At 36.9% G+C, this 17,120-nt stretch overlaps 1 protein-coding gene across 1 annotated transcript in view; it reads left to right on the forward strand.

Moving 5' to 3' along the window:
- Positions 1-14,475, forward strand: part of LOC113229927 (short stature homeobox protein 2-like) — a 29,647-nt gene extending 15,172 nt beyond the window's left edge. The window contains exons 3-5 of the mRNA XM_026463621.1: positions 5,468-5,525; positions 13,925-14,142; positions 14,269-14,475. Of these exons, the coding sequence (XP_026319406.1) occupies positions 5,468-5,525; positions 13,925-14,142; positions 14,269-14,475 (483 nt within the window). The remainder of the gene's footprint in view (positions 1-5,467; positions 5,526-13,924; positions 14,143-14,268) is intronic.
- Positions 14,476-17,120: the final 2,645 nt, after the last annotated feature.

The raw sequence follows: 17,120 nt of genomic DNA on the forward strand, positions 1-17,120 counted from the left end.
ATAGTTACTACTATTTTATCTGTTGCTGCCGCCAACCGTGAGCATTACTGCGTTTCAGTTTTGAAGGATCAGAGTGCTGGTGAAATTCAGGCACATGAGACTTGTCAACTTAGTCTCAGCGTGACGAGGCGACCGAGTTATGGTTCCCGTCACTTGATCTCATAAAATAAAAGTTTTGACACATTTACAAATTTTAGCAGTAGTTCGATTAAATAAATACATGCTACACGCAAAGTATCTATGTTTTCCGTCATCAAAACAATCGCATCGTTGATATTATCACGTGCGATATTAATTACGTTCAAGCAGTCGCCCCTTCCGTCCCTCAGCATAGCACCCGCGACCCCTTATTACTAATGCAGGCAATTAGCTACCCAACAAGTGCCACTCTATTGCCCATATATTGCTATTACCGTCTGATCGGCGTTAAGTGATTTTACTAGAGTGGGGGACGTACTTGCCGAGTCCGAAGTTTTATCAGTCCGAATCCTGTATCAATAATAATACTTGATATGTCGTGACTCGTTCGAGTTGTCGAAATTGTATGTTGATTAATGCAAGGTTGAACAATCAACTGGAAAACGTTTTTTCGATAGATTTTAAATGAGATAATTGATTTCAATGTTGAATTGTAAGTAATATATTATGCTTCAATTATGTACAGGGAGACAGAAGGTTTCTCTTTATTTTTAATCTCTACTACGCAACAAATTACACAGGCTACGACACAGCTACTACATTTTATTTCGTTACTCTCACTGCTTACGTGCACTTGCTCTATGCCGAATATTAAGCCGAATGAACGATTGAAAACACAACATATTTATTTACTAGCTTTTATAAAAGCCTTGACCCTGGGCAGTTCGTCTTCACTAGTGTCAATTGGAAATGTCACATTATTGGATTTTCTCTGATTTTCGTATATTTATTTGGACTGCCTTTTTGGGTATTATTGTAGGAAATGTTCCCTTTGTCGCTGAGATTTACAAATAGTCATTTAATTATTTTGGATCCCTTTCTTATTTTTTTAATTAATTACGTAATTATTTAATTTATTTTGTCTATATAGATTAAATTTTTCTTTATCAAATTTGTCACGCCGTGTCGTTTGTATACTTAATGCAATTTTAATGTTTTATATATCAAGACATACATTCCTTGCACACGTACCATTTTCCTATTTCTTATGTTATAGAAATTACTGCAACTGGATTTTATTTTAAGAATCAATCTAATTTACACAAAGAAAGTGTTCGAACAAGTGCTACGAATGTGCTACGAGTTACATCCTGTGCTACGAATATGACGCCTGTGATATTAAACAGATATTCATATTGTAGTGACCAATGTGACCAATGTATTAACTCGCAAATACCGTGTGTATAAGGATTTATTTTGGACTATGACCGTATGTCAAATTGAAAATGCAAACTAGACGGATACAGACGGGGGGGCGGCGTTGTTGTTTGCTGTTTAATATTGTCTAATGTAATCAGAGCTAATGAATGCGCCCCTAGTTAGCGGATCGCGAGCTCGCGTGCATATCGCTTTGCCTACGTGTACCCGTTATGTACCAATGCGTGGCATTATGGCAATGACATGACGTGCCGAAATCGATGAATAACATTTTTATATTCTATTTAGAGATTCTAATAAAAATATTCGTCTATGATGATCTGTTCTAAAAACGAAATTTCCTTAAATTTTGTGTTACAATAAGTGAAAAACTTCTTTAAAGTGTATATAGATATGGTGTATACGTTTTTGGACTTAATTAAATCGGTTTTTTTATGATACCCAGTGACAGGAAGAACAAGTCGTGCGCATGATGTTAAGCGACAGACCTGTTCATAGCAATTGTAGTGCCACTCAGAGCTTTAAATCGCAAGATCTGAAGGACACTGCAACTGCGCCTGTCACCTTGAGACATAAGTTGACAAGTGCCATGTGCCAGTAATTTCACCAGCACTCTTACCTTTCAAAACCGAAACACAGTAATGCTCACATTACTGTTTGGAGGCAGAAATAGGGTATTTCCCTGGACGAACCATTTCACAAGGAGCTCTACTGCTACTAAACAAAGTTGTTGTAGTAGTAAAAACCAAGTTACTGCAGCTGGCAATGACCATTTACAAGGTTGATTTAATTTTAATCTGAAACTTCTAATTACAGACGGCAGTACATCAAGCTACGCATTGACGGATCTTGTTGCGTCACACTGGAGACGAAATTCGAACCAGAGTGTATAGCTTGATGGGTTGTTGACTGTACAATATTATAAACAAATTTCATCCTACCATTTTTTTAATATTCCCAAGTGACGGCACGAACAAGTCATGCGCCTGGTGTTAAGCGACACGCCTGTCCATAATAGTTACAGTGCCACTCTGAGCTTTAAATCGCAAATATCTGAGGGGTACTGCTACTGCGCTCGTCACCCTGGGACATAAGTTGACAAGTCCCATGTGCCTATAATTTCACCATTAGAAATGAAAAAAGAAAATTAAAGAACCCCGTCAAATCTGCAACAGCAGTTTGTTGATATATAATATTTTAGAGTCAAAACGTCATGTGAAACGTCGTTCCGAAAATCGTAAAACAAAATTTCTTTGTTTTGATTTGGTCATTTAAAAAAATACTTTGTATATTTACTGTATTTAGACCTCGGCGTTGGCATTACGCAATCAATACAGTAAAGTGGTTAAACTGGCTATCTATTTATACGAATCGGGATCCGTCCGTGCAAAGACTGTCAATTGAACTTCATGTTCATGTTACGAGATACGGTTGACCGTGATCGGAATGTCAAAAGTGTTCTGTGTATATTTTCAAGCGTTATTTTAAAAGGGAATAATTTAGATAGTTACAGTGAATTTCGCACCATATTTGTGAAATTTGCGTGTCACATAAAAAATCACATATTTTCATTTTTTTAAATTAATAAACAAGATTCAACTTATATGTGTAATTTAGTGGCCTTCTTTCCTTGTGAATTTAATATGGTAGCATTTGTTTATATATATTTTAAGTCATATTATTATCGAGTTCTTAGGTTTTCGCGATTGTTACGCATAGGAAATGAAACTATTTTTCCGGATTTAAATCGCGTATATTTGTTTTTTCAAACAAACCTTGTTTTTTGGTTTGTTTGCAAACAAAGACACGCGATTTAAATCCGGAAAAATAGTTTCATTTCATATTATTATCTTTACAACACGACCACATTCTATCAAGATCAGCTTGAAGGAGTTAATAGTTATTGGGAGTGGCACATTATATACAGCTTCATGTTGTTAGCAAACAGTGAGAATTTTTTTGTTTAATAAAGACTTTCACCATTCACCAATATCTAAAATAGTACTGGTGTAAGGTGGCAACCTTGCGACACGCCAGATGTAGCGTAATATGCTTCAGAATTTTATGGCTTCTCTCGTGAAAAGTTTCCTAGATGGTGATCCTATTATATTTATTTGACATGGTCAGTCAGCCGTGATCATAGGACTTGTAAAGTGCCTGAAACATTGGTTTTGTTGAAAAAAGAAAAAAAAAATGTATTAAGATCCCAAAAATTTAGTTTCAATTCCAATTTGCAGTAATTGCGCAAATTTAAGAACTCATTACTTCGTTTATTTAAAATACGAATTGCATAATTGTTTGAGTCACTGATATTGGCGCCAATATTGCAGGATGTGTCTTTTATGGAACTTGCCATTTATCATTTTTTAAATCAGAACTAATCCACAATATGCGAGCATATCAATTATAAAAGTTTATAGAAAACATTGAAATTTAAAATCCTCACGCTTATTGAGTTTGAACAGTTAAGTTGTGACGGTATGACCTCCTTACACCGTCATCTCACCTTTTTGTGTCGCCTCTCTCTGCTTGTATCCTATTTTTATTTTTATTTTACTTGTATTTAAATTTTAAATTTGGATTGTTCCATCTTCCTTCACTTTCTCATTTTGTTTTCGTACCACGGTGACTCCCAGCTCGACCGCCACAACAGTCGGAGCTGTTTCAAATTCCATTTACTAAAATCTTATTTTTGATTCTTTACCAAGTTATAATACAAAACATATAATACAACAGTCGGAGCAAAAGAGTTATCAAAAATTTGCTGCAATAATTTTTCGACCAAAAATGAAGCCATAAACCCGGATGTAATGGTGCCGCCATTGAAACTCTAGCTATTACACGAATATAAAGATTTGTACAGACGCTTTCTGGCGCTTTTCAAGTTTTCTACTCAATCTGAGAAAAGCCTAGTTCTGAACCAAAATTCTATTGTCTATGGTACCTACTCGCTACTGAACTGAAATTATGGATATGGCTGTACACAGAACCATAAAAAAGAACGTCGTGTTATTGCTAATTAAAATCACTGCGTTCTTGCATAGAATAACATCACTACATTCGTGAAATTATTAAAATTCATTGTATTAAATAATGTCTCAAATTGTACATAACAGGTACAAAGGCGTAACCATTTGGCAAAAAAGAACTATTAAGTATTGGTTGTGCTTCATTATTTTAATTTTTTTTTATAAGATTAAGTGACGGGACAAACAAGTCGTGCGCCTGATGTCAAGCTACATGCCTATCCATAACAGTTGCAGTGCTACTCAGACCTTTGAATCGCAAAGGTCTGAGGAGCACTGCCACTGCGCCTGTCACTTTGAGACATAAGTTGACAAGTCCCATGTGATTTCACTTGAATTCACTCGTAGGAAAAGTATATTGTATACAATCATTACATAATTAGGTTTTAAAAACTCGTACCTATTACTTATGCCATTCGGTAAAGCCTCGTGGCCTAAACAGGGTACTCGACTTTAAGAATCCTCATTATGCAACGATTGCATAAAAATATTTGCAACGCCGCGCGCCCTGTAAAGAGTTGGAATACTCTGTGTGTACACACGTGACGTACTGGGTCAAGAGCACTAAATTAAACTCTGCACCGCTTGCCATAAGAAGGGTCCAAAGTCGAACTGTCAAGCTTTGATGTCCTTTTGACTGTTCTTCTGGCAGCCCCGGGGGACTTTGTTTACGATAAATATTTTTATCTTAATTTTGTTTCGTTAATTCCTTCTATCCTTCATTCTTTCTTTTATTAGATCGTGCAGTCAATTATTAATTTACTTTATATTATTTGTTTGAATTCTTCGTACAATACTTAAGTAGTTTCTTGTTATTCTTTGTTGGCAATGAACATGAACATTTTATAATAGGTGTTGTTTTATAATTTAAGGAAATAATAAGTTTATATAATTCAATGGATTCAGCTGCGTATAAGCCACCGACAAAATAAAAGGACGGCAGTCGTAGTAACTGTCGTTACTGGTAGAGTGGTTAACACGTAGCTAATGATACGATGGTACGAAAATTGACATCCTCTAGTGAGGAAGTCATGCATTTTGTTTTTAAATGTTTCGCGTGATATAAACATAATATATTTCTACAGGTATGGTTTCAAAATCGACGCGCGAAGTGCCGCAAACACGAGAGCCAAATGCATAAAGGTAAGAATCTCAGTGCCTCCACCACGAGGTTACTGGGACAGTTGTCGCTAGTGACCGCTTAAATTACTTCATAATTTTTTTATGGCAAATTATACAGCACCCTTAGCGGTCACGAGAATAACCAACATTTTGTATACAACAATTTTACGCGGTCAGCAGCGATAACTGTCATTGTCATCTCATGGTAGAGTCTCACAGATTGTTTAATCGAATAGTTCGCCTTACATTGTGCCTTGAAGACTATGTTTGGCGACACAATCGTGGTGTTGACGCTTCCTATTCTCTTTATGTCACGTCTGGCACAGTAAAAATAAATGAAAAGCGCTGAACAATATATAAAACCTTTATTCGGCGTTGTATTTACAATTACCTCGGTCTATTTAACATATTAAATTATATTGTTACTACCATAACACAGACGTTATTCATAAGTGATATGAACTTGTATATAACCGTTTTTACATATCTACAATAGCTATAATATATCTACTTTCTAATAAATAAAATATAAAAATCACTGCTATTTTACCATACGTATACGTATCAATACACATTTATCTTTCATTCTTGTGTACAAAGTCCTATATAATACAAATATACGTAAACGCCCAGTGAACATTACAATGAAAATATCACATTCAAACATTTATATCCTATAATTAAATATCTAGAAGAACAGTAAACACGTTATTTTCATACAAAACTGAGGGTACACTTACTTGGTCTTGAAGCATGTAATTGTACTACTAAGTTTTGTCGCGATCAATATTCCAGACGTCTTGTTAGTATCTAATAATTATATATGATGGTAAAGTTCTTTAAATCACTTCAACAGAACTACATTTTAATTTTCATTCAACTACGAAGAACATACAAAAGAATTAGACTTTAGGAAATGTAACTATTTTTCCGGATTTAAATCTAAAATTTAAATATTTGTTTTTTGGCCTCATGGTCACGGTTGATTTAAATCCGGAAAAATAGTTTCATTTCCTATGTGTAACAATCGCGAAAACCTAAGAATTAGACCCCACTCAAAATAAAAGCAAAATACGACTATCGACTCGACGTAAGGGGAACATTTGTTTTTTTCTCAATTAATTTTCTCGAAATCTCAATTGACAAATGAAATTTAATTTTAAATTTACCATAAGCTTTTCACTGAAGGAATGTTGTACTTTTAAAAATAAAATAATGTCTTCATAAAGCAGAATATCCTATCTACAATATTTAAAGTAGGTACCCTCAGTGACGCATAGCAGTGAGACAACCTGTATATTTGTATCTTTAACCGAAATCGATTCTTGTTTGATTTATTAAAACAGAGAGTATGAAGAGATGTAGAAAAATGACAGTTTACATTGATGTATAGTTCTTTTATAGCATGTACAGTCAAGAGCACGTCAATCTTTACACTTTGTACTTCGGACCGTTCTTATCATAAGCGGCATAAAGTGAGATTTAAATCTTAAGTGTCAAGCTTGACGTGCTCTTGACCCTATACTATACTCCGTGCAACCATTTATGTAACTTTTGACAGCTCGAATTCACTAATTCACTAATCAATCACAATCACTAATTGCTTAAATTAGTGATTGTTTTATAACTATTGATTTTATTTATGAACAATATTTAATCGTGAATGTGAGCGGGTTCAAAAACGAAGATATTGTCTGATTGGGATTGTGTTGTTGCGTTTGACAATTTGTGTACTCAAGAATTGATAATTTAAAGATTCAATTATTGAAGGATTCAAGCGATGATTCCAGTTCATATAGAGATCCGGCGATTCATTATAATAAACAATAAGAATTTATTATGATGATTTACAATTTATTTAATTTCATTATAATTTATTACACAGGTACCAAAATTTATCAACTTGAATAATCTTCGTTACATAATCTGTTCGCTAGATAAACATCCGGACCTAAAGAGCCCGTTTCTTCACTAAAATTAAAAAATAAAAGAGTCCAGGAAGTATTGCATTTTATGTCTATGGTTGTATGTCAATAATTACTTCGGAGGCATGCATAAGTCAAAAGTTAAATAAATGGTTGGACGGAGTATAGTATTATATTCACATTAGTTTTAAACCATTTGTACAAGCAGTTAACAAAAAAATATTTTAAACATGACTAGCTTTTGGCAATACTCGACAAAATTAATTTATCTTATGCAAAGCACGTGTTCGTTTAATGCTAACAACTGTCTGGATGTCACGGGCTTATATTGAAACGGTTGCGGTTAATGTAGTCGAAACTGCAAACTGTGGACTGCAAACTACAATGCAAATTATACCTCCCCCTACCCCCCTAGAGTTAGTACACTGCGTATATGCAATGAGTGTATTCGTGCGGAAGCTGATTTTCAGAATTGTTGCAAATATTACAAATACAAATAATTTCTTCAAAATAATTGTTGTTTTCCACCTTAACAATAGATTTTACAAGGTAATTAATTTAACGAACATCGTACAGTTAGTTGTCTCCGGATTTTGGTGTAAATGTAGAAAGGTAATTCCAAGCCTGTCTCTTATCTATGTAATATAATAAAACATAATAATAAATAATAGTTAGCCTATATACTCCCACTGCTGGGCACAGACCTTCTTTCACAATTAGAGAGGTTATGGGCGTAGTTCCCACGCGAGCCAAGGCGGATTGGAAACTTCACACACATAATTAAAGGGTAATTTTCATGTTAGTTTTCTCTAACTAGTTTCGGTGGCAAGTTTATTATTTGAATATTCTAGGATAGTATCATGAAATATTACTTAACATTCGAGTGTAGTATCCTGAAATATTACTTAACATTTCACGATAATATACTCGAATCCTTACATGATGACAATTGCCACCGAAAATTAGGTAGCGGAAACTAACTTGAAAATTACTCTAAATTCTAAATTCATCTTTTACAGATGTGTGCAGGTTTCGACACGATGTTTTCCTTCACCGAAAAGCTCACGGTAAATCTCAAATCAAATTTCGTATATAAATTTCGAAAACCTGAGTGGTGCAAGCCCGGATTCGAATCCACGACACTCAACTTGACTTGAGAGGCGATAGGTCAAACCATCAGGTTACCACATCATTACTTTAACTTATAAATTTTCGTTGATAGGTTCGAATAACCATGATTTTTTCGAATGAATTAAGACGCTATAAACTACATAGTGAAGCTGGTAGCCATTATGTATTCTGCATGACTCCGTCTAACTCGATTACGGCTCCGGGCGGCGCCGGCGGACTCTAACAGTTTTTTAATTCGACCATAACTCAGCCGGATGAATAATTAAACTGCGCGCGCGGCGAGCGGTGAGCTGGAGCAAAAAACGGGAAGCACTCGCCAACCGATAAATTGAGGAAATTGCACAACACACTTAGCGGGCCCCACTCCCCAATGGTCAAGATTCGATTCTTGAGTAAGGTCTACATGGAGATATCGCCAAAAAAAATCTACGTTGTTTTACGGCTCGGTGGCTTAGCGACTATTACTATGGTGCTAGATAACGAAATACCGCAACCAATTCCCGCTAGTACCAATTTGAAAAAGAAACTTTTCTAAGATAAATGTATAGTACATTTATTTAGTTTGTTCAATATTCTCTTAATTTATAAATGCATTTATTTACTTCTTAAATACCGTGCGTGGTTGTCACAGGAATGCTTTACTCCTATTGGCCTATATCCCTAACTTATGTGAATTATACGTATTGTAAAATTTATAAAAGAATATATCGATTGTAAAAAAAATAAAAGCATATATTAATGTGCGTACATTAATATATATATTGTGTTAAAGATATATACACACACGCACGCACGCCCACACATGCACGCGCGCCCACACACACACGCACACACACACACACACACACACGCACGCACGCACGTTGTATTAAAGATACAATTTTTCCCTTTGATACATATAAAGAGCAAAATATTATCATCGAATGTAAATTGTTAAATTCTTCATAGTGGGCATCTATTGCAACAGTGTGGCGTTACGTATTCTTTACTTGCACGCTGTTTTTATCTGATCTCTAAAAAAATATATACAGTTGAAAACCGAAAAATTTCCAAGTGCCCTTTTGTATGACTAAAATATTTCTCGTTCTCGGTACTTGTACAAATCGACTTAATATCTAAAGCAGGGTTGTGTAGGAAGTCAAACTTACTAGGTGAAAAGTGAGAATTTTGTATACTATTTATTTTTATATTACCTAATAAGTTTCATGATAGAACGTTACACAAATAAATATCAGGACTATAAAAAGTAATAGTTGAAAATTGCAATATTTGGACAATTTTACTAATTACGACACGTATTCCAAATTTCGTATTCTGTGTTTTTCACTTTTTGTAGTCGCATTGTAAGTGTATGATGAAATTGGCGATGTAGAACACGATTACAATGTCTTACAAAAATATATCATTGATTCTACCCAGATTGTTTGTTAATAAAATAAAAATGTTGTCCCAAATACCCCTTGTGGGCGGAGGAAAATGTCTCAGATAAATGCTCGTTGCGGTAATGTTCTTTCACTGCTTATTATGTCACTTTGGGGGATAGAAGGTGACAGCGCGATGCCACACTTTTGTAAAAATCTCACGAAATACACGCTGTGGTCAATCGATATCGTTTAAAATAGTAAGACTTATATAAATATAGAAACAAAATATTGGTTCATTCAATGCAGTTGACATAAGCCACAAACTGATATTGGGACTAACATATTAATATATATACTATATTAAGTAAGCACTTTAACACTTCTGTAAGGCCAAAATCATGCTAATGACGATTGCTTACAAGGTAAATAAAGACTTCCTGATAAAAATTGTAGGTATATTGAGAAAATTTCACAGAACTCTATGAAGCGTCAAAAATCCGCCATTAAGCAATAAAATCTTATGCATTAAAATTTGAATGTGAATTTTGAAATGTTATGAATTCAGTTATGTCATTTATTTTTTAAATGAAGTCGTATATCGATTAAATGTCCTTATAATCACGAGATAAAATAAACCTTAAGTAAGCGGAAAAATGTGTGACGTGTGCCTCTACTATGAGTTTCTTGTGACAGTTGTTGTCAGTGACCGCAAATTGTACTGCACCTTTAGCGGTCATAAGATGCAAATAACATTTTATATACAAATATTTTGCGAGAATTATAACTGCAAACTCATGGTACAGTTATTGGACGCTCGACATTTGGTCTGGGACTTCAATACGACACTCCTGGGCACTGGTATCAACGTGTGAGAATTTATCACTAAGGCCCAACTTAATGCGTTTATGAAAGCATCCTATTGCTATTTTTTTTAAAGAAATGTTTAACGTAAATAATATTTGAATTAAATAGGTTTGAGCAGTTCTAAACATGAACTTTGGAGAATAGTAGTTTCTTACTGGTGTCTTTTTTTATAACACACGCACTCATAGCACTAAGGAAACCCTGTATCGCGGGTGCCATGGACACACACTTAGATAGATAACCACAAATTACATCAAAACCCACGAGAGAAATAAATATAGGCCATAGTAATGTTTCTCCCCGCCCAGGAATCGAACCCTGGGTGGGAGTCCAGCGTGGTAAGCTAGCCGTTCAGCCACTGAGGCAGTTAAGTGTTAATATTTAAATTTTGTTTTTGTTCACGACGTACGCGTACGCACTTTTTCTAAAAAATACTAGTAAAATCCGTGCGTAAAATAAATAAATAAAATGACTTAATCAAATGTTTACATAGCAACGTATTGAATAGGATAGTGATTGTAAGAGCTCCGAACTCCATAGGAACTGTTAAACGGAGCGTAAAGCGGAAAAAACGCTGCGCCGGAATCGAATAAAATGATTCCCCGCGGGAGCCATTCGGACGCAATCCCGCCGTCCCCTGCTAAATGTCTTATTAACTTATGTGCCCCCGCTACCCCGGCCCGCCACATCTCCCCGCGTAGGCCTAACACGAGAACAATCATGTAAAGTGAAATGAAACGGTTATTCGTTATGTTATGCCCCTTTCGAGCGGCGACATTCGCAATCTTATTGATTTAGTCAATCGTTTGTGGTGTCACGCTTTGATCTATTTATCTTTTGTAGTTGCATCGAAATATTTTCCAAATACAAAATTATAATCCTGTTAATATATCGATGATTATTATAAGAGCTTATTTAAAAGTAATTTCGACTTTAATTGAACAATTTATGACTTAACACGCACTCACGTTCTAGGCATTAAGGTTAGTGAAGGTATCATGAGCAAATAAATCTGAAAAATGGACGCAATATTTTGCCTTTACCTTCGCAACAAATCATAAAAAAGTGCTGCTGAATCTTCATAAAATTAAGAATTTATTTTTAACGAAGAAATGAATCTCGAGGCGGCGGGGCCGCTCGCCGTAAAAACAATCACAGTCGCCGTGAAATTCAACAATAAAAGAATCCAGACTCCTAATTGTTCCCCTGTTCATAAAATTGTAAAGTTATTCGTATTCGAGGGTGGCGATATTTTATTGTGCAGAAACCGCCGTAAAGATGTTCGGAATGGTTTAAAATAAGCAGGAGAGCGGCCCCCGCACTCGTGCCGCGCCGGTTTACCTTATAATTCGATTAAATTAAACAACTCAGAGTTAATCAAATAAATGCACGGCGGTCGCTAGGGCGCCGACCAGGGCGCGCGAGGGGCGCGGGAGCGCGCCCGGTGCGAGGCGACGCCGGACTCCCACTCTCGCTCGTATTTATGTTCGCACTTCTGGAAAGTAATTCGGTGTCAAATATGGAAATAACTCATACGCGCGGGGAGCATCCATTTTGATAATGCCGACGGCGACCGGAGCGAGCTGATTTACAGCCAACATCGCGCCCCGTACCGCGCCCCCGCCTCTAACCCTCTTTTGCCACGGTCTCCTTGCTTCACACAGGTTGCACTGTCTCACTTGCCTCCTACGCGTCTAGTCATTTACGGACCACATGGAAATTCCTACTCTTATTACTAATATCATACTCGTACATTATCATCTGCGAGTCTTTTACTACCAAATGTTTTCTAATTAAACTTTTGACGTTCTGCAGATTTGCCTTTCTTACATATACCGATATTAAATTAACAGCAATCGACTAAGCAATAAAGACAAAATTGTATTTAATCGAAGGCAAGGCGAAAGGTGAGCAAGTAATTAAATTAATGAATCCTTGAGAAGAGCCGCACCGAACATTTTAAGTCGGGCAGATCCGCGCTAATTTATTAATTGCGCACTTCGCCCGGCGGGTGGCTATAAACAAGGAATCTCGCTTAATTTACGAGCAAATTATGCTTTACTTAAATATCAATTTAATTAAGTGGAGTTCGGTAAAGGATCCGCGTGGATTTGTGCCGCTCTGCCTCGCACCACGCCTCCGCCCGCCGCCGTCGGTCGTTTGTCTCTGCCAATCGCGTCGGATCAATGCAAGCGCTTTAACTCGTACCACGATTAACTCCTTACAAATTACTTTTATTTAACTTAATTGTAGTATTTATAGTAGCGGCATTATTAACGTAAATTGAGAAATTGACATAAGTTCTAGCAGATGTAAAATTTCGTAGAGGTCTTCGAAAGTGCTACGAACAATTACGAGTATGATTCATGTGATCTACGATTACAGGTTTATTTTTCACGTAAAACAAATTAGTAGGACTTTATACAAATTGCTACGGACTCAGGTAGTAGTAGGTTTTACGTGGAAATTGCAAAAAAGTTAACAAGTTCCTAAATGCGCCTGAAAGGAAATGACCTAAGGAGATAAGGTTGCGAAAGATAAATGTACTGTCGCGTATGACGAAAAATTGGTTTTGTACCACTGTAGAGCTGGCTCTTCCAGATACAATGCAATCACGTACCTCTTTTGCACATCTGACCAATTATTTACTACACTGATCGCCTCAAACTGATTTAGAAACTCGTCAACGTCGTTTAAGCCAGAAAACTTCTGCGCTGCGTTCTGATGCATATTCTTTCTTGTACTTTTCACTAGTATAACAAGAACAATGAATAAATGTCGTACAAAATAAAAATTACGACCTTATAAATATGTTTCTTCTTCCTTCCTTCGGAGATTATTCCATAAAATCGTATAAAATTTTTCCAAATCGGAATTTCACCACTTGTAAGGCGCCTCCACCACTTATCGTAGGTCGTAGCTAGGATTAGCGTAGATGACTTTTTAAAGATAAAACAGGACTGTATCCGTGAATAAAATATTTATTACGTATTTTCAAATCGAAGCCTATTCTAGAACCACCAAGATGTTCTTCTTTTTTCATCTTATTTTTTTATACAATTCTAAACATAAACCTACATTCATTCAGCCAGTATTTCTAATCATACTACAGTACCATACTGCGCGTGTTCTGCAGGTCTAGTTGTGGGCGGCGGTGGCACACCGCTGGAGCCGTGTCGCGTGGCGCCGTACGTGTCCGTACCGCGACTAGCGGCGGCGCGAGCGCCTGGTCCACCCCCAGGTGCGCAGCTACCTCCTCTCGCGCACCCAACACACCCTGCGCACGTGCCGCACCCGCCGGCAACAGCATTCGCGCCGTTCGACACAGCTCTGCTCTCTGCGGCTGCGCATCAGGTTCATTTGTATTAATTTTTTGCCTTTATGTTTTATCTAGTTCTTGACTACCATTCTAATAGTAGATAGCTACATCTTTCAGACACTAAGCTACATCGAAACTTTCTAATAGCGATGCATTTATAGTACGCGAGTGCGGCGGCGGCGGCAGCGGCCGCGGCGCTTTGTCCGCCGTACGCGGGGCTTGCGGCTCTGGCGGCGCGTTGTCGCTCCTCGTCTATCGCTGACCTGCGGCTGAAGGCGCGGCGGCACGCAGCGGCGTTGGCGGCCGCCCGCGCTTCTCCACCGCCTCAACCTCCCGTTGCGCCAGCTTCCGCCCCAGCGGATACATAGCCCCAGCACATGAGGGGTGTTGGTGGTGATTTACAAAAAACAAATCAATAACAGAACAGGAGTACATCATCAGCCCACACGCAGTCTGCTCTGCTAAACATTACTGTGCAGACTACAGTTTAGTTACGCCATAATTATACCTGAAGTTATTTTTAGGAAAAGAAAAACCTTTAAAACACAGTGAATAGCGACATCTCTCGCCAGAGCAGGTAGCTGTAAAGGTATCTAACTGGGTAATAAAACTTTCATAGATTTCTCATAGATGGCGCTACGACTAAAAAGTCGTTGAAAAACCAAATATAAAGACACGACAACAAGCACATAGAAAAATTCGTGAGGTCCGCTGGTTCGTTCCGTGGCTTAGTTGGTATAGCGTCTGGCACGGTATCCTAGAAGACGTCGGGTCGAATCCGGCCGGATGGAAGGAATTTTTTCTGAGTGTTCTTCTGAGGGATCTTTGTATTAATAATTATAACAAACTAGTGGAGTAATTTCACAAAAAATAATTGAATATCAATTCAATAAAAATTTAAAAGAAAAACCTCCAATAATTTGAAAGTTAGCTCCATTTTATGGAGGCTTGTCTCATTGATAAAAGTGGAAAATTGTATTGACAGCCGTCTTAACAATATTAAACTTTTTGCTCAGTGAAATATCGAAAAGTGAAGACTGATGAAGAAAGGGATAACAAAAAAGTTTCCAAGACAAATTACCAATGGGGAAAACTGTTCCTGAAGTGTGTCAAATGTTATAGCAGCTGTTATCTTAGTTAAAATATTTGTATTGTATATTACATACATACCTATACTGTTTAACCTGCAGAATATTCTAAAACGGGCTAATCGGTTAGATCGTCAATAATTTAATCGAAGATGAACTAAATGTGTTTTTGTGTAAATTTTTAATTTGGTGTGATCGCAGTAACGTCTGTGAAGTTTTTTTGCATTATACGATACACAGTATCACACAGTTCGTCGACGAACACTCTGTAAGCAAAATGTGTGATTAATAATATTTTTGGCCATAGGTTTTTGTCATAGAGTATGACGTAATGTTTCCTTTCTTAAAATTTCGAGATTAGCCTATTTTGAACGTCCTGTTGATAATATTAAGTAGCTATTTCAAACTAAATTGTTCGAGTAAGAGTGAAATTCGACCAAAAGCGGACTGTGACATATAAATTATAAATTAAGCTGTGATACGCGCGTCGGAACGAAATGATCTCCATTTACCTGTAACTATAGTTAGTAAATGCTTTACTAAGGTACTGTACTTTCTTTCCATTGTTATTTACTCTTTGACATATTAAGTGAACGTTCTATGTACTAGAGTCTAGCTCTATGGCATTCAACATCCTAAGTTAAGAAATCCCGGTTCCGATTACCCGTAGAATCAAACGATCGGACGCATCTTTCTTAATCGCTTTTTGTCTGGGTGATCCGAGTTTAATTTCTGGATGACTGGAGTTCATTTTCACTCTGGTACTTAAATCGCTGGAAACCCCGTTGTTTGAGTGGAGGTAATTGATGTAATTGTGTGGGTGGTTTATTATTACTGACAACCTCGGTGGTCAAACGGTTCACATTGTGGGCGCTGGATAGACAGGTCTCGGGTTCGAGTCCCGGGAGGACTAATTTGGGAAATAAATTTTTCTAAAATGGTTCTGGTCTAATGTTCTGAATAATGTCACGGAGTGAATTCAATTACTCGAGTTCTCATAGTGCAAGGAATTTTCCAAGTGTAGTTGTAGTCATACAACTCACTTTGTCTCGAATTGGATGGAGTATATGTTGACACATTATTATTAAATTTGTTATTTTATTTACTTAAGTCTCTGACATTTTGTCAAAGAACAAAATAGCGATGGTAAGAATATATTTCAAATGGTATGTGGTATCGCGAATTAAAGAATACAAATCCTAATTATGTATTGTCGTTAAAATTTTAAATAGGCCATTATGACAAAAACGTCTACTGACGGACAAGGAAAGATAATTATGTATATTTATATTATGTTTGTCAATTTAAACCCTAATACGAAAGCTTGTACTTTTTTCACAAGGTACGGGAATATTCGTATACTCGTAAAATACTCGTTTTTTTATGATATCAAGTGATTGGACGAACCAGTCGTGTGCCTGGTGGTAACACGCCTGTCCATAGCAGTTGCAGTCAGATCTTTAAAGCTTTATATCGCAAAAATCTGGGGCATTGCCATTGCGCTCGTCACTCTGAGACATAAGTTGACAAGTCCCATGTGCATATAATTTCACCAGCCTTTCAAAATCAGAATGCAGTTAGTCCAGGGAAGCACTACCACCTTACCTATTTTTGCCGCCAAGAATTAACGTGAGAACATTACTGCGTTTCGGTTTTGAAGGGCAAAGGTGAAATTACAGGCACGTGGGACTTGTCTACTATGTCTCAAGGTGATGGCAACTGTTATGGACAAGCGTGTCGCTTAGGTACTATCAGGCGCACGACTTGTAAGTCCCGTCACTTGATACCATAAAAAATTACCTTTACGGTTTGCGGCTTGAAGCTATGAGCGTCATTGTAACTGTTATGGGTAGACGTGTCGCTTACCGACAGGCGAAAGATATGTTAATTTTTATATACATAGATTTTATGACTAAGAAATGATA

The sequence above is a fragment of the Hyposmocoma kahamanoa genome, unplaced genomic scaffold (assembly GCF_003589595.1).
Source record: "Hyposmocoma kahamanoa isolate Upper Pololo Valley unplaced genomic scaffold, ASM358959v1 63, whole genome shotgun sequence".
Taxonomy (NCBI): Eukaryota; Metazoa; Arthropoda; class Insecta; order Lepidoptera; family Cosmopterigidae; genus Hyposmocoma; species Hyposmocoma kahamanoa.